A 19,875-nucleotide genomic window follows, 5' to 3' on the forward strand; every position below is an offset into this window, starting at 1 on the left:
ATCAATGAAACTTTCACCAACACGGCAATGTGTTTATCTGTTATCATTTGTGATACTTTAGAAATGCACTTTAATATTTACCATTATTTGTCAACTTTGAAATCTTTGAAAATAAATGACACCGTAAATCAATAGTAAGGTTGCTGGACTGGTATGTGTACCATTAACCTCACATATCAAACAACCCTTGCTCCTTCATTGTCAAAACTGAATACAGTACAGGTCAGAATTTTAGCCGACACACTAACACAATCAGTGAACCTGACACGCTGTTCAATACGCGCGATGAATCTCGCGCTTTGTGATTTGCCAATGCGTTGCAAACTCTTGGTGGCGCACTATTGTGAATCGCCCGTATACACGCTTTGCGTTTTTTACATGCATTGCTGGTCCAATGCACGATTAGCCTGACCCCGGACCTCATTATCTCGGCAGGGCTTGTGACCGCAGACCGCAAAGTTGACCGACAACGTCCAGTGAACCACTACACACGCAGGGCCGTCGCTCCAGCCAGCTTCAGTATGCTTGTACATGTACATACATGTACATGTACAATGTACACTGTGAAATCACGTACATGTACGTGTAGTGCCTGGCTGGCAAGATGACCGTCTTGAAGTATCGAAATATGTATTACTATAGCGGCCGTTTTCTTTTTGTTTTGGATCGTGAAAGTTGTTCAGTCAGATTACATCTGGAAAATACACGGTGGCCAGTAGTCCACCCTGTGTGTTTGGCTGTGTGTGATGACGATGCTTTTCTTGCTGGTTCTAATCCTAGATCGGTTTTAAGCAATTCCCGATTGCGCAAGAACTTTTTCACAAATAAACAGGAACCACGAAAGAAATCCATTCCTTAGCCAAAACTATTATAACAAGCTGATTTTACAATGAAGTATTTCTTGGTTGATGGAAATTAGTTCATGTATCACAATTCCAGTAAATTAAAAAACACCCACTGAACTTACATAAATTTAACTTGACTTTTTCATTTGCTGCCATGCCACACATGCCGCGACCGCTGACCATGCCGCGACCAAGCAATCACGAAACTACAACCCTCCCAGCACTTTCATCCCAACCATCAATCATAAATCAAACAAGTGTATGGCATATTCATTTCGATACAGCGCCAACAAATGCAAAGCTACAGCCATTACATGTCACATGCATATTTATGAAGTTCACATGGGTGCTAGCGCAGACCTGACTTCCTTTCATTTTGGTACAATCTTTGCCATACAGTTTGGTCCTAATATTGTCACAATCAGAGCGACTTTTTATGGTACAGGTAGGTTTTCCAGCTCAAAGGTCGAAAACTGATGGGAAAAACCAAAAGTGTTGCCTGCGTGGCACTTTCATCAATCCTCTATGGATAAACAAAAATGATTTTGTGATGCCTGCTACATACAAGGTAAACTACTGACAACACTTCCCTGGATAACTTGAGCTGCAGTCAAACTGAATACCTTTCGTTGTGGCAAACTAGGAAAATGACTGCTCCAGTCAACAAGGGCCTGGCTGTTCTAGGGTTTGCGTGTAGCGTGTGCATGTTTATACTCAGCAGATCGGATTGCAGTATCGGCGTTCTCTGTTATGCAGGGGTCAGCGTGTTTCGTGTTTGGGATTAACTCCTTTCGTGTCTTTTTGACTGGATACACGCTGACACACTAAGCGTGTTCACCTGTCAGCTAAAATTCTGACCTGTTCTGTAGCACCAAGAGTTTTTCAGGTACACCATACACAAGCTGCTTGAACTTAGTACAACCTTCACTGAAACGCAGGAGAGAAAACCACCAATTTGAGAGGTACTGTACCTAGCAATGTCAGGGCATCTTTTGTTTCTTCAAATGTTGCTTTATCGTCAATACTGTCTACGGTTGGACTCTCTCCCTGATTGGTGTAGAAAAACTCATCAGGGTGACCTGTAGGAAGAAAATTGAAATCAATGATTCGGAAAGGACCATCACTGTCCTATTCTTATGAATTGGTCTCTTGCCACCTGCAGGAAGACTGCATTTGTTTTACTTATTTAAATATCATCTTCCAGCATTCTTTCATCATTGTTTTTTGGTGTCAAGAAACATTCCAACTTGGTATGACTCCCTTGCGGCAACCTCATGTCATTTTCAAGATTTTTACAACTGTACCAGAAACATCAGTTACCAACACTTTCTTCAAGTTCTTTACGAAGTATAATGGCTGTAGTGAGGAAGAGTTGGAGCAGTAAACACTGAACAAAAAAGTAACAACTAGAAAAAAGTAATTCTTTTTAAAAGTGGACATGGTATACTTCATACGCATACGTGTACATGTACCAACTTTATGGGAACTATATTAATCTAGAAACCTTTTCAAGTTTCACAGTTCAACAGCTTTACGTACATCTATAGATGTCAAATACAATTCAACGTCAAACAGGTTTCCAATGTCATACATGCTGTACTGCATGCTAGCTTTCACCCTTAACATACACTTACTTTATAAATAATGTCAAATCTAGACTCGGCAGGTGTAAAAGGAAATGTCTTGCAGCCAGCCACAGAGCTCAAAAGAATGTGCGCACCCTTTGACATTTGCTTTCCAGTGTACTAATTTGGGTTTTGTGTCGATGAGGGAGTGAACGGATGTCAATTATAATCAATTTCTCATGAGGCTTGTAGGCTTGCAAGTTTCTATTTCTAATGACGAATTCATGTTAATCAAATATACACGAGCATAAGGAAACAAAGATATAAGATGTGAGCCCTAACTCCACAGGGCTTCGTGTTAGAACCTTCCTGAATCTGTCCATGTTCTCAGACCATGTCTGTGTGGTGACAGATTTTAAGGTACAGTGAAGCAGGATGAACAATGACAAATGCTTTTGTTGCAGCTCATTTGAGCAGTTTGTGACTTGAATTCTGACCAGAAGTCTTACGTTGGTCTTTGGTGTTCAACAACTTTCAGTAGATATTACTCGTACGTGTATATTCATTGACAGCTTCGTGACACATTTTACAAGTATATTCCAAACTGAAATGAAGTACCTCCAGAAGTGAAAAAAACACTTTTGAAACCCCCAAATCAGTGCTTATGTTCTCCTGAACTTCTGCACAAATTATTGCAGCTTTATCCTGCTACTTTATCAGCAAATTTGCTGGCAAGCTACAGCAGGGACAATTTCCTCCCCAATTTCAGTTGTAATTGATCAGCTCACGTGAGCAGCCTATGGAGGAAACGTTTGACGTTACTCCGCATCCTGTATTACGGCATCCAGGGCAGGAAGTCAGTCTAAACCAGGTCTGGCCAACCGATTATCATCAGAATTGAGGAAGGGAACCAAACAATTTCCTTCTGACATTTAAATATCAATACTGGTCTTTGTTCCCTAAGTTGGATTACTATCTGAGGGAAAAATGGGGTTTTTATGTTAAAAGTGTAACACTAAAATATTATTTGTAGTCATCAATTAAATTAAAGGATAGAAACTGCTGCATGTTTAGTGTCTATTTCTAGCTGGGTAGGGCCGTGTCTGTACATGTGAAAAATTGAAGAATCTAGTTTTTTCCTTCTTAAGGGCTTTTACTTGCGCCTGCTTGAAATAGATTGTATTTTGAGACTATTTTCACCAAGTGATAAACTGTCTTTGCTACTTTAAACATTCTTAATCCAGCATAAGTTTTGAAGCTGTTTGCCACTGTGAAAAAAACTAGTGATAATTTCTGTTGGAAGCAACTGACATCAGTTAACTTTGCAAAAAGGTATACAAAGAATTCCTTTCATACAACCCACACCAAATCCATTTTTGAGATTTACAGACAAACTCCATCCAAAATCAGAATTTATGAAGCATACATGTACATATACCGTACCACGTGTCAGACTTTTTCTAAAAAGTCCCAAAATCAAGACAATTTGAAGAATTAAAAGTTGAAACCAGGCTTTGAGAGGGTAAGACTGAAATATACTGCTCACTTAAACTGAAAAAAGGCCAGAAGACATGTCCAAGATTGAGATAAATCTTCGCCAAAAACGTTGGTTTATACTTGACAAAAACATGAAAGTAAAATAAATTCTTAGGATACAAAAGATTCACAGCAAACTACACCGGACTTTGATCATCAACTTCTGTGAGTTGCTCCAGTGAATACATGTATCTGCTTTAATTTGCATGTTCATGTTCACTTTTACAGTGGGTAGGGAGCAGTCTGAGTGTCTCACTGACTTGAACGACTCACCGAGTTTGAGTTGTGCCAACTCAGGCTGGTGGCTTGAGGCACACAGCTGGTAGAAGATGTGATAGTTGCGTTCCTCTTCAGCCTGGAAGACAACCCGTGATTTCTCCAGCAAGTAGGTGCGCATGTTGGCACCGATGATGTGGTGCTGAGTGTTGAAGCTGATCTCAATGTACTTGCCAAAGCGACTGCTGTTGTCGTTGCGCGTCGTCTTGGCATTACCGATGGCCTGGATTACAGTGTAAGTGAGAAGATTAGGAAGTGACCAATGATGGTACACGTACATGCATAGCTGACCACGGATTGACCACGGATTGACCAAGGCTAATCAAGAGGGAAAGTGTCAGTGAAGTTTCTATTCTCTTGACAAGATAAACCTATCAAGACGGCTTAAGTTGCTTCCCATTCTGACAGTAAGCCACTTACGACATCCCAAAGTAATCACTGTAAGATAAACCTTACCTCATAAACTTTCTGTCACACTTCATGTCAACAATTAAATTGGAATGGTTTGAATCAATGAGAATTGACACGAGGTGGTACGGTAGTCTCTACTCTACAAACAGAACTTGATGTCACAAAAAGAAGACCATATAATGCCCAGAACTTTTTTAGAATATTCACAAATACCTAAGACAGTTTACAGATTCCTACTAGTCGAGAGCTTAAATTGTTGATAAGCACCGTTTGGATGGTCTTTAACACAACTCTTACATGACATTTAGACTCCTACAACATTTGATCCCTTTTCCCTTGTATTGGTTCAAAGTTAAAAGTCGTAACTTACATTTGAGTAAAATTAACAGCCCGCATTTTGAGAGTTCCAAATTCACAATGCACTGGCTAATCGCATTCTGAAAATCATGCAGTACACACCAAGTACATGTAAATCTTCAGATAGGGAGACTAATTGTGAGTGGCGCATACATGTACGTATCACAATATGGCTCGAAAGGTGTTTGAAAAACTGGGGTAAAGTTGTTGAACTACATGTAAATCATTGCAAACCTATTATTTTTTTAAAACTTGTTTTATTTTCTGACTCAAAAGGTATTTAAGAATGGGAATAAATATGTGCTGGGCTTGTTTAACATGTACATGCTGAAGATGGGTTCAGGAGAATGGAAACTGACAATGTTCCTCGTCTTTGACTTGGGCCATACTTGTATATGACATCCATTCTCCTGATCGGTTCTGAAACAAACGTTTACGACCAGCCAAGTTCATATTTATTCCCTAATTAAAGTTCCTTTCTCCCTTCTGTATTATTTCCTTGCTGCAATGTGACCTGCAACTTGGAGACAGTCACTTTGTAATTAAACAAAGTATTTCAATTTGAAGCTTTTAGATTAATTGCCATGTTAATGGAGGCCAACACTTGTCCCTGAAAGCAACATTTGATGAGCATTCTGCCTCAACATTATTTAACAACATGCCACCAGTGTTGTAGTCAAGATCACTTGAGACCTTCACAAGACCACACAAGACAAGATCTCCATTCTGAATTCAAGTCACAAGCCATTCAAATGAACTGCAACAAAAGCATTCCTTTGTCATTGCTCACCCAGTAACCTGTGACTGTCTTGTGCATGGTCTTGAGTCTGGTCTTGTGATGGTCTGGACTACAACACTGCATACCACAACTTGCCCTTTAACAGATGTATGGAACAACCATTTGCCAAACCTCAAGCAATCTTCCTTTAAAGTTTCAAAAGATTTTGTTTAGATAGCATCAAGAGTTGGGACTTACCTCCATGACAGGATTGGATGCGAGTACCTTCTTCTCAATCTGAGTCTCAGCAGAGGAACCGCCCACCGTAGCAAAGTATCGCATGGCATACTTGGCAGACACAGTCTTTCCTGCTCCGCTTTCCCCACTGACGATGATTGACTGATTCTGATCAAACCTTTGAAGAGAAAAAAGGAAAAGAAGAGAAGAACAAGGGTGAGTCATTACTTTCAAAGCGTCTGGGACCCTCACCCTAAAAAAAAAAATTGGCAGGATTTTCTCACACGTGCTGGTGAAGTTTGGTAAATGGTTATTCTCTATGACATCTGTAATTTTCCTGTTCCTGGGATGGTCTGATAATTTCATTTATGAAAGCATTGACGTTACGTTACATTTAAGAAAGTTATTTCACAAATCATGTATATGTATACAAGTTTTTCAGTCTCCAATTCGAAGAAACCGTGTTAGGTCAAGGATGTAACTAATCAAATCTACCAACATTTAGAAAGAATAAGAGATACAACATCCCTTGCATTCCTCAGCGACCTTTTTTTTTCAACAACAGTACAAGATGGCAACAAGGACAATACTTTCTGGAAAATATCCAGTGAACTGTCTGCTAGGAAAGGGGAGTAAGGTGATATACCAGTACACGTCAATGGGTAAAAATAAAACCCATGGTGGTACTGCTCTCTTAATCTGCCTTATCAGTTTAAGAAACCTCTCCAAAATGCTGTTATAAACTCAGCTGGCAGGCAAGCAGTCTCTCCTGACGTACACTGACGCACAGTAGGACTAAAGAAAGAAAGGACAGAGAGGCATACTGGTACATGCGCAAGCAAGACGGGGCCAGACTGGTTTCAGTCTTTTGACTCACAGAAGGTGGGCAGAGACGATAATTGATACAATATGAATGGAGGCTGGGATGGTTTAAGAAATGTAAAGCAGGTGGTTTTTCATTTGGAAGGAAATAAAAACCAGCTGGAAAAGATTTGAAGGTATTGTTAACAGTTAGCAACTCTTTAAAAACCTTGTAGGGCATGATTTCCTCACTTACTTGTTTAAAATTTATTTAATGAATTTGACATTTTTTGTTGTTTAACAAGATTCCCACCAATAACAATGTTTGAATGTTTTGATTTCCACTGCAGTAGCATAATATTAACGTTAAGAAGAACTGGAAATCGTGTAAATGACAAGTCTTTAAGCAGCCATGAGCACATACTTGAGACAATTTATTCAGTATGCTACATAATAGAACTTGTTTTAAGTAAGTAAATTAAGTTTGAAAGTGTGTAACAGCAAGCAATCATTTCATAATGTACATGTACACATGTACACACACTACCGCACCGTAGTTGGGGGGACATACACTCAACATTTCACCTATTTTGTGGGGACTGCAAAACGTTCTGGGGACTCAGAAATGTCCCCACAACTCGGTTCAAATTTCCCTAACAAAAGAACTTGTCCCCTTAACGCAGTGAATGCCTACCCACATGTACACGTACCTGTATGTACCACTGGTGTGGCATGTCACATGTAAAACGGTGACCTTTCTCAAACACCCTCCCCCCACAAGGTTTCCATCTAAACAATTCTTGAGTGCACAAGCAGCTGTTTTATGGAATGTCAAGCTACATGTGCCAGGTGTATAGACCTGGGTGTACATGTGCATGTCCAAATAAAAGCTCCACGAACAAATAAGCAGGGTGAAATTGAGTGCACATGTATGTGCAACCACAACTTCTCTAGTCCAAAGTCACAAGAATATCAAAATTCAAACTGACTTCATCTGCTATTACTAATGACTGGACTCTTGATACCTTGTGCGAAAGTGCGGCTGCCTTGTGATGGACTTGAGATTGACCTGTGCTCGATTTTGTGATTGAGTTGTGATTGGCTTCTACTGTCTTGTCTTGTGATAACTTGTAACTGACTGGAAACGTGGAGAGTGATCGACTTGTTCTTGATCTGTAATTGACCTGCAATAGAGTTGTGACTGACGTCTGAGCGCCTTATGATAAACTTGTGATTGACTGGTGACAGACCGGAAAGTGGTTATGTGATTGAGGCTTGTGACGGAGTTGCGCTTGATTTTTGATTTGACTTTAACGACTTGAAAGTGCACTGTACACATACATGAATGCCAAATCCTGCTATGATCAATCTGTTCCATTGAAGCAAACTTTAAGTACAAAACTGTCACCTTTTTTGTGGGCATTAGTGTATACTTTACATTACCGGTACTTCTGCACTTTTTAATGACCAGTGAGAAATGACACACTCCACCTTCATGTCCATGACTTTCAGCTCTTGAGTGTCAAAGCCACTGCCAAACAGACCTCAAAGACATCAAACAGAATACATGTGCAGTGGTACACACTGATATAAAATGTGCAAAGGTTAAAGATTTCGTTCTTGCTTAGTCTCCCAAGGGAGATTGCACCAACTTCACTGAGACAACCCCAGATACCCCCAGTAGTTCTTAAAATCTGCATATATTCAAGCAGGGCAAAATTTCAACACTTGGTTACTGGAAATGTCAAAGCACTATGGGTTAAGCATTATCTTGCCTCTCCAATGATGGAGTCTATTTTTCCCAAGGCCAAGTGTAACTTATCCAAAGCCTCCATTTCCCCTTCAGTAGGATTGATTGAACACTGTTCAACGCGTTCAAGTAGCTATGAATAGCAAAATTTTATACAAGTACATGTACAGTACCTACATTGTACAATGCACCATGTACATACTGTACAAAAGCCAATGGCTGTTAACTGCCTATAGTTGCCTGTTAATCCCGGCCATAGCCAACAATTCAGATTCAGCATACGTGTCTGTATGTTAGTCTAGATGACATTTCAATCTGTAGAGGTTGGTTTTGAAAAACACTCCCTTCAGAAAGTGCCATTCCTGGCTGTGAGCCCAGTCTGGTGACCAAGTTGTTATGTCTGGGCTGCATATGTAGATGTAGCCAGCTGCATGTTCAAACGTGTACGTTCTGTACACTTTTGATGATTTCAACAGTTGTGACTTGCAGGCACAGGGCAAAGGGTGTAAATATAACAGTGATTTCCCTGTTTGGAAGGAAGAAGGCAGGGTGTTTGCTGAAGAAAAGATCCTCCAGGGATCTCTGTCTCAGACACTGAAGGAAGATGACACTCAAGATGACAAATGTTCCTTTAAGAATAACCTCACTGTTGTTCTCAACAGAAACCCTTGCCTGTTTTGTGAGGAACCCCCAGAACTCTTTCCAAATCTTCCTCTCTGCAAGGCATACATGTACATGTAGGTGGTGCATTATTTGGACTTGAATACAAAAAGTTGCTAGGTTCTACCATCCTTATTATCCTATAAAATCTCACCAACCACCTGAAGGATTTGAAGGATCTGGGACTACCTGGAGGTTAAACCATGTCTTATATTTCTTTCTCCATCTTTCCTCCCAGAAACTTGCTCCTTTCACTGATGTCAAGGCATGTACAAAAAAAGGGAAAAGGTACAGATCAAAAAGTTTCCCCCTGGACCACAGATTTCTTCAACACTGGCCAACGGTTAGTTGATTTGCATTTAATAGAATTTATGTATGGCTACAGGGCTCTTCCTTTCCCATCAACATCAATTCCTTCACAAATTAACAAGTTCCTTCACTCCTTTCCATTCCACTTACCATTTCCAAAAAGTAATCCCCCTTCCCCCAAATTCTCAATTCACTCCTCATGCATCCCTACCCATCATTTCAACATTCACTGGAAATCTGTACAATCACAAGAGATCTTCTTGGACAAATTCCAATCGACGTCCGGGCTTGGCACTGGTGATAATACAGGATCCAGATTTCCCTGCTGATCTGGCTTCAGTTATTCACAGCTAAAACAGCCGACTATAAATTTTTTTTTTTTTTAAATAAAGGTGGACTTTTTTTCAAATGTACCCATATCTTCTGTACAAACATGTAACGAAGAATATTAATGGATCATTATTGGGTGAGATTTTTTCAACTGCCACTTTAACCTGGCTCTGAATGTGCTTCAGGACGTAAGTTTGGAAAACTTTGCATCACATTATCAATTCAATCTGAAGAAGGCATGTTTCAATGTTTGACAGAATGTTTTCACCATAAATCTTCTATATTTCACCTTCACACTTTAAACAATTCTAACATTTTATGATGTAAGCAAAATTTTGAATCGATTAGGAATTACCCACAAGAGATTTCAGTCAGCAATAATTTTAAAAAATTCAATAGAGGAAGTATAAAAATACATTAAGGCAGTGGGTATTTTTGCCGTCGCCAGCAAAATTTCCGAAAAGATACAGCATTCTGCCAGTAGCCTTGTTCTGACGGGTCAATATTTATCATGTCACTGTTGCTAGCAATACCCATTGATAGCTGTTTAACCTCTCTGGTAATAATGCCAACGATAGTACAGCTCTCCGTCAGAACAAAAAAAAAATGTTCCAAGGACAGCAAAAGGAAAAACTTTGCACTTGTGATGAACTTACATACCAGGTATGCAGTGCAACTGTGACAAGCAAGATGTTCTTGAAGTTCAAATACATGCAACTCTACAGCTGCAGGTACGTCGACCCCACAGAGTGTAGTCCAAATACATGCAAAATGTACTGCCAGAGTTCCAGGAACCCCACAGTGTAAAAAACAGAAAACCTTGTTCACGGGGAAGCCATCTTATTTAATGTAGTCTGTTAAATGGGGAGATGACAGACCACTTGGCATTGTACCGGTAGGTTCCGTGCCTTACTTCCATCTTCCTTTTTTCAATATGGCTTAAAACACTTAAATATCATTATAAATTACAAATTTAAATTCATCAGCATATGTGACATTAGCATGTACTGAAGTGCTTTCATTTCTACTCCATTGCTTAAATGAAAAAGTTGACTTCGCTTTCAATTCAATATGGCCGATTTGTGAATACCATCAGGAGTCAATGTCGTAGAGACTTTAAATGTTGAACAATGATCATTGCGACAGCAACAAATTTTCTGAGGACGCACAAGAACTGGTACGTACGGTATACTAAAACTCAAATTTTCCCAAAATAAACATCTTCCCCACGACTTAATCTCAATCAGCACATCTGAACCAGTCAATTGAAATACTTTCCAGCCGCCCCCTACTCTCATTGATAAACTGGACAGCACCCTCATTTGCATGCTTGGCTCCATTACCTGCAATCTACATGTCAATGTACAGGTACAGCCATGGGGGCATGTTTTCCCAGGGACAAAACCCCGCCCATCTAAATACATATGAACAACAAGAACAGTGCTTAGACCAAACCTGTGTACATGTACCTGCAAGAAATAAAGAAATTGAAACCCTCTATCATTTAGGTCAGTTCTGGGGATTCATTTTATACAGTACACATATCATGACTCACTGCCGCAGAATTGGACAAGAAATGTACAGGTACATGTACACCATATGGCAGAGGTTGACAACCACCAGCTGAACGTCAATAGAATGACACGGGTGAGGCATTTTGAGTACTATTTGATCCAAAACCAAAAGGGCATTGCTTTTATTTCCCAAAGTGGTAGATAAAACAACAGGCTGTCAATAAGTGTTTCAGGTACCTATAGTCAGCATTTTAAATCACTGTTTGCATGTTAAGTTTCTAAAAATGTTACTTTGACAGATTGTCAAAATCCTTCTGCACAGTTCATTCGTATCCAGAATTTTGAACGTTGTTCTAAAAAATGTTTGAAATCAATACTAAACTGAAACTTCTTTAACCACTTCATCAGACCTTCCTCTCCAAAAACTAAAACCCCAAATCAGTGCCCAGACACTGTGAAGCCTTCACTACTGTTCATATCAAAGAGTGGGATTAAATGATGCCAAAACAACCACTAAACAGTAATCATGATCATTTTGAGAAAGTTCTTGGAGAAGGTCTCTACAATCAATAGAGGGGACATGAACTCAGCTGAGTATGAGGTCACTTCACTATCCACTCTGATGGCCCCCAGTAATGGAGGAAGCACCGTGCAAGCTACTGTATCATGGGATACATTTACCAGTAGCTGGCTCTTTGACAAGTAATGGCACTCTGCTTCCATAGCAACTGGGAGATTCCTAACTGTACCGTGCTCTTATCTCTGGTTTGGTCTGTTGAATGCTTCCAACCTACCTGGACATCTTTTTGAAGGCTTCCTCAGCCACGGCAAAGATGTGGGGGTCCATGGACCCCATGTCCTGACCTCGGTAGGCGTAGATGACATCTTCACCATAAAGTGGTAGCTGCTGGTAAGGGTTGATGGCTACCAGTACAATGCCTGGGACCAGTGAAAGAAACAATAAACAGCCAGTTCAGATTCTGTCAACAGCTTTACTGTTCATATCTTCAGCTAAGGCTGTGTTTGAATGTTACGGCTGCGGCTAGAAAAACACACACATCTCTAAAAGCCACTGCCAAGCAGCTTCTTCAGCCACTTGCCATAGGCTTGTGTGTTACTCCAAGCCGTAGCCAGTTGATTTGGACATTCAGACTTTGTACCATTCCTGCTTCTTTCCTAATGATTTGTTCGAATCATGACACATTCTGGAAGGAAAACTCAGTAATTTTAGCCAGTTCCCAGGAGGTGCATCACGCTGTTCCTTGGTTAGTGTGTTTATTATTTTGCAACATCTGGCATTGCTAACTGGTTTGTTCTGAGGGGAACTGCGTGTATTTTCCGATAAGAACAGGTACATGGAGTATATCCAATGGAACTTTCGGCAAGCTCAGAGTTCTGACACAGCTAGCCATGTTCCCATTACAGTTCCAATTACATTGCTCCTGCTTTTAAATTAAACGCCATACTTCGTTTATTTGACGTTTACACCCAGAAACAGCATCCTTAGCAGCCATGATGGTTCAGAAGATTGTCTACGGATGAATGCACAACTGCTGACAGAGTGCTCGGTGCCAGCAATTAAAGTCTATCAAATTCCTCCATGGGCTGATTAACTTACACTGCCATCAATATGGTGCATGCTTGAATTAAGCTGTACAGCACAGACTGATTCCTTGTTCTTGTGAAAGGCTACATATATGTCAAAAACTTCTGACTGTGACTAACACATATCACCCACCTCTGTGGGAATTGCTTGTAGCCACTAAACATGCATAGTACCAGTGTAGCCACAGCCATAGCCAAAATTCTCACATTGTCTCACATTCTCATTTTGGTAAAGATTCTGAGAACTCCCTATTACCAGTACATGTACATTTGCACATGTTTGTTTGTTTATTTATTTGACAATCTCCACGGGTACCATAAAATTAAAAACAGACAATAATAAAATAAAGCAGAATACAAAATAAATGTACATGTATATGTTGCCCTTATGATTTCTGGCAAAGGTCATCTCATTTCAATATCCACACGCACATGACATTGTGAATAGACACAGTCATGTTGAGAGTTCAGTTGGCAGGATGCATGGGAACCAATCTGAGTTTCTGATTCTTTAAGAACATTCATTGAACATAAAGCTTGTCCTCAAGAGAGTCAATCTTTCAGACAAACCAACCTGCTCATAACACTAAATAAAGCTTGAATCCAACACTCAGAAATTAACGACAACAGGATTCTGTGTAACATGATCAGACTGGTACCGTACCTTTTCTAATTAAGGCCCCTTATAAGATATGTGTAACAGTACATTTTTACACCCTACCGGGTATATGTGTCGGATTCCATTACACCATTTGGTCAAGGTGCTCTCTAGGGTTCATTATATGATTCCTCAGGTTCGTGTTAACGGTACTGCTGACGGGCAGATATACTGACGGCTCACCTTATCGGATCATGTTCACATTTCTGCTAAAACCTTGAAGAATAAATCTGCCTTATTTGGAGTACAGTCACCCTAACACTGGGTCTGGTTAAATACATGTTCACAGTGCAACCGTCAAAAAAAGAGGGAAACTAGGGCTGACTCACTGTCTGTATAATACACATTGATCAAGTCTCAACTGTTTATTTCCGTTCTGGAGAGCATACAGGGAAAAGTAATGAGAACTGCCGTGGATTCATGGAACATGAACTGATTCAGCTTGATTTCTTTCAGTCTAAGAATGCTGTTTTGTTGAAATACCAGAAAATGTGCAAGTATGTTTAGTTATCTAACAGCTACAAAAACTTCCTGGCATAGACAAAGTTTGCTTGCTTCTTTTTTGACAAATTCTGAAAAAGTGTAAACTTTAATCTCATGTGCATAAAACATGTCATCAAGGGAGAAGAAAACCAAAAAGTAAGAACTAAACAGAAAAACACGCTCGATTAAGGAACAAATTATTTCAAGCAATTTTCTGGCGGACAGTGATGAACAACTTGATATCAATTGATTTGCGAAATGGCGTAGTGTGTTTAGATTGGAGATACACCTACTTGTGACCAGCAAGTTCTGACAATTACCTTTAGATTTACTGCGTTTTCAGTTTATAAAAACAGCTTCCAATATAAGGCATTCATGACCACAATTGCAATAAAAGATTCAGTATTTATGCCCTTCAGACTTTGAAACCCTGGGTAAAATAAAAACAATGACAGATGCTGACTCATCAATTTCAGAGTATCAACATGGTTTCCATGACAATGACAGCAGACCAAGCAATAAAATTCAAAGCTGAAAACAACATGGTGGTAATAAACCACTCTAACTGATATGAGAACTATCTATGAGAGCACATACACACTCAATGTATATGATATACGGGTACATGTACAGTTTGTATTGGACCCTAACCATACATGAAGAAACTTAACTTTTATGACTGTCTGAAGTATTTACAAATTATTGTTGAGTTTCTGAGGCTTGATTTATTTTTTTATCTTTTATTTTTAACTTCCCCGGTGTACATGTATGAGAACTAATAATCTATATTCTTACGATATTGAAGTTATTGAAAAAGGGTATTTGGTAATTCCTTGTGCTGATCGTGGCATGTGAAACTTCAAACTGGCTGTATACTCCCAGGGAGCTAAGATGATATTAGGAATGTTTCATGGGCCAGGTGAACAGGGGTAATAATGATGTAGAGCGCTTTGATCCGTGTTAAAGTCGCTTTATAAATACAAATATTATTATTATTATGAAATATCCAGTGCATAACACCAAGAGTCAATGAAGAGAATCGACACCGTGTTTCCATACCATGGTGTTGCCGTTTGCCACTTGCAATGCATGTGATTATATCTGGTATTGACTTATATGTTCACAAATGTGGTGCAGAGACTGGGACTCAGGAAACTGAGCTAAGAAATCTAATGAAGACTAGGAATGCTACATGACAACATAGTGCACTCGAAGGTCATCCATATATTACATAGGTCCAGCCAACTTGAATATTCAAAATTGGCCCTTTTGAACTTACCGCAGTAAGTGTAAATGGCATTGTTTTGAATGAAGCGTTCGTGGAGGTTGAAGAGCACTGCAGGCTCATGGAGATAACTCAGAGACGTCAGGTCATTTTCACCAATCAGAATATCTGGATTCCTCAGAGGAGGAAGGTCAGTTTTGTTCTTCAGTGGAAGGGTTTTCTCCTGATTAATTATTCATAGGAAAGGAATGTAAAGAGACATTAATAAGGATACATTCATATGAATATCAGTGCATGTTTTTTAAAGATCAAGAGAAAGATACACTTACCTATTTAGTTCACATTAAAATGAGAAAAAATTCAAACATCAATACAGGTACATAATGTAAGGAGTGAATATCTATGGGCAGCAAGTATTAATAATTCTGCTCAAAGGGAACACAAGCATGGAAAATTTCTTCCGGGTACAGAATGACAAGAACTGATTAATTTCCCTTGATGTACATGTATAAAGTAACAAACCAAAAACAATTCTAAACATCATTTCAGCTAAATATTTCACCTGCATCATTGGAATCTGAAGCAATGATAAGAGTTCAATATATGAAGTGATTCAGTGCAGCAGTTTTCATTTTTCCCATAATTCTTCAATGTAAGAAAATTCTCAACAATAATTTTTTTGGCTGAACTTTTGTAAATCGGAGAGATACGTTAAACTAAGGAGTAGCCCTCCTATATCTGTCTTACACTTCCATCCTCCAGTTCAATATTGACAACTCTATCTCCATCTTTGTAGTCCTGTTTCAACTCCCCTCCTTGCCAAACACTGTCGGGGTCACGTACCCACACCCGGGCACCCTGTGGGTAAGAAAGGAGGGCGAGAATTGTTCAGGTCAAAATCAACATACTTTATCAGATCATGCAGTGGAACACCAACCTGAAACAAATACTGGCAGAAAGGTACTTAGAACCTTAAATCAAAATGGTATCAACATGATGTACATTGTAAATGTTAACCAAGGTCAAGCTCATATATTCAATAAATCAAAGCTACATGCTACATGTACACTGTACAGGTACAAGTTTTACAATCACTAAAGGTACTTTTTGGTACAGTGCACAAGTTTTTCTTCACCAACGGCTCAAGATCATACAGTTAAAGTTTACAAATTGTTTAGCACTTGGGTGGCAGCCATGGTGATTGACAGCTGACAGAAATTGTTAGCCCACTTAGTGCATGCTATCCAGGGGTATTCTGCATCCCCTTCCCTCCCTCCTCCCCTTAAATGGTAGCCGCGTTATGGTAGCTAATGTACAGGTACATACATGCACATGTATTGGTACCATGCTAAGAATTTATCTACAAGTCAAATTTATTACTATCAGCAGAGGTACATGTACGTATATATGTAGCACATGGGGAGTGCATGGGACAAAAAGACTTTTGAAAAGGCCATTTCTTCTTCTACCTGTAGGTTGCTGAAACGCTTTACTTTCAGCCTAAGTTTTTTTTAGCAGAGGGCAACCGATATTTATCAATTATACATGTACTGTATGCAAATTTGGATCATCCATCAGTTGCCAGTAGTTCCTAAAAATGGGATTAAAAGATAAGCTCAAAAGTCTATTTACCTGTAAAATTAAAAAGTCCAATTAAACCACCATACCCAGTACACATACATCACCCCACCCTGCAACCAATAATCTCCCTATACAACCTAGTTTTTACCCTACTGTTACATGTACCAGTGTGTACAGTACATGTACAATGTACATGTATACTGACATACATGTACATGTACATGAACACTGTACATGTGTATACTGTACAAAGGTGAGGGTGTATGGTTATACATTTGTACATGCACAAAGATACAGATTTGTGACCTTGAGGACAAGGCTAGAATAGTTTATATGTACCTGCATACAATATATGTAGGGTGGACTGCCAATATTTCCCATTGTTTGGGGCACCTCCATTGTTTCTTTGAATGTCTGTTAGAGTGTTTCAAAGACACCAAGGCCTACACTGGGGCAACCAAGGCAAGGATATAAAATGCCAGAACTACACGTTAAGCTATTGCTATCATCCGAGTTCTGAGGGATTCACTACACAATGCGAGATGTGGTGTGAGATTAAACCCGATGATGGTACTTACTCCGAGTTCAGAAACCATGAGACACAAAACAAGATCCTTGGTCATTTGTTGGTTGAGATACCGGTAGTCAAGGATCAGATTAAAGGCTCTTTCGTTCACAACACTATCCTTCAAGCTTATGAAGCTTGGGCAACTTTTTTCTTGCAACATGTGAATGTTGTGCTTTTACACCAACACATCCATTCTGTGGTCCAACTAAACACTCATAGGCCTACCTGTACATGTAACTGCTTCGGAACACTGAAAAAAATGCCTTGAAATATCATGCACATTTGCTATTTTCTACAAACTTAGGGGTTAACATTTTTTCAACCAATATAACCCCAAACCCTACATTTAAAAAGGTCACAGCATTTCGCAAACTGAATCCCAAATTTGGCTGAAGCACAGGTGGTGTGAATGAACTTTACCAGAAAATCCTGACTCCGTGATTCACGCTAAAGGGCTCATGGAAAGGAAATGGTACATCACAGGATCATCCCGTCAATACTTGGCCCGATTTGGAATGTCAGTTGTCCAAAGGATCTCCTAAAATAATTCAGTGTTTCCTGTTTAAAATGATAGGTACCTAAAGGAGGACACTCACTCTATTTAGAAGGTGTCAGAAGGTGATCTACAGATCAGTGATCCCCTGTCAGAAAACTCAGAATACTGTGCACCGCACTTACAATACCCGTACATGAACCGGTATCAAGTACACATTAACCTTAACACTCCCAAATCCTCCAATTTCAATACAATTTTACATACGCCCTAGGGGGATAGGGTTAACACACCCAAAATGCTAATCTAATTTTTATCTTCAACTTGACTTGCATTTTGTTCATGTGCACATTTTTAAATATGTCAATACAAATATGTACATATGCAGTTGGTATGCAACTATCGATAGGTCCAATCTACTAGAGTTAAAACGATACATTTTATCTGTTGTTAGTTACAATGTGCGTGTACAATAGTACAGTCCCTTTATATTCAATTTAAAGTTTCAATCTGACCTTTTCATTTACTTCAAATGACAAACCAATTGTACATACCGGTACATGTACTTGCAACAAAGTTTGAACAAACATCATCTGGCAATGAATGTACATGTACAAGTATGTGCGACTGTCGACATTCTCAGCATATTAAGCTCCCCTCTTCAGTTCTTCAGCCCTACAATTCCCTTAACGTACTACATGTACATGTATGTACACTATGTACACCTGTACAGTACCGGTACACTCTAAATCTTCACAGTAGGCCTATGCAACTCTATGTACCGTACATAAATGTACAATGTACTGTGGGATTAGGATTACATTCATATGCAGCCAGAAATGAGACAGCCGAATCCACATGGTCTTCCTTGTAGCATCGCTACACCGCTGCAGAACTGAGCATGTGCATTAATGAGCAGAAGTTCACAGGTACGCTGCGAAAGCATCACATATCCGCATTTGCGTAGAACAAAACAGAACACCCGCGAAACTTTACGTTGCACGTTTTCCTCTGACATGTCTGACTCACGTGTAGCACTGTGTAGCACCGGGTTTGTGCACAAGTCTATGGTGTAGCACTTTTTGCTACACGCCACGGCCGCCCTCCCTTTCATTTTCCCATGTAGCACTGTGTAGAACCGGGTTCGCGCACTTTTTGCTACACGCTGCAGCCCCTTCCTTTTTCATTTTTTCGTGTAGCACTGTGTAGCATTAGTGTGCACTTGAAGGTTTGGTTCTTAGACCATCCGATCGGCTGTGCCTATATCCTATTGCATATCACCTGACTAAACAGTCTGTGTAGCATGTAGCACTGCTACACACACAGGTTCTGTCTTCTTCGGTATCATTTCTGGCTGGGTATAATTATATTTCAAGTACATGTAGGTCCTACACCTGCAGAAACAATATACATGTAGTTTCTACATGTACCGGTATTTCACCATCATGAACAGTAATATACAGTATAGTTAACAGTCATGTGGTCCGACACAATTTGATTGGTAGGCCTTAATGGAGGCTGCGCACATAACCAGTAACAAGGTTACCATTACAGGTCCAGTATTCAAATGGCTCATAGATGTTCCATGAGTGAACATGCACTTGTTTGTTGTGCAGTACCACTACTGCAGTAGCATTTCCACCTGTTACATAATACCAATAATTACTAACTGAATCAAAGGATGAAAGTAAAATGATTAATCGTCCTCTTCTGCTCACGACTGAGCATCTTGATCACCAAATACATTGCAACTAAACCATATGGTAGGCACGATTTGGTACATGTACATATGTATACCAGTATGCATGTACTAGTACATACATGTACAGGTGTACACGTACAGTGTACATCCAGTTTACACATTCTCGTTGTGCATACATGTGGGTGTACACATACTGTACATGTATGTGCTACAGTACACGATGTGCAGGAACATGTTGTACATGTACACTG

General features: G+C 39.6%; 1 protein-coding gene across 10 annotated transcripts in view; it reads right to left on the reverse strand.

Moving 5' to 3' along the window:
• The window catches only part of LOC110974492 (unconventional myosin-Va-like), a 94,659-nt gene that overhangs the window by 55,187 nt on the left and 19,597 nt on the right, over positions 1-19,875 (reverse strand). For all 10 annotated transcript variants that reach the window (XM_022226177.2, XM_087140513.1, XM_087140509.1 and 7 more), the window contains exons 2-7: positions 16,028-16,138; positions 15,335-15,503; positions 12,104-12,248; positions 5,967-6,123; positions 4,220-4,445; positions 1,817-1,924 (exon numbers count right to left, since the gene is read on the reverse strand). In XM_022226177.2, coding sequence (XP_022081869.2) covers positions 1,817-1,924; positions 4,220-4,445; positions 5,967-6,123; positions 12,104-12,248; positions 15,335-15,503; positions 16,028-16,138 — 916 coding nt within the window. The remainder of the gene's footprint in view (positions 1-1,816; positions 1,925-4,219; positions 4,446-5,966; positions 6,124-12,103; positions 12,249-15,334; positions 15,504-16,027; positions 16,139-19,875) is intronic.

The sequence above is a fragment of the Acanthaster planci genome, linkage group LG08, assembly GCF_054643075.1.
Source record: "Acanthaster planci isolate LZ-2023a linkage group LG08, COTS_SCS, whole genome shotgun sequence".
Classification (NCBI taxonomy): domain Eukaryota; kingdom Metazoa; phylum Echinodermata; class Asteroidea; order Valvatida; family Acanthasteridae; genus Acanthaster; species Acanthaster planci.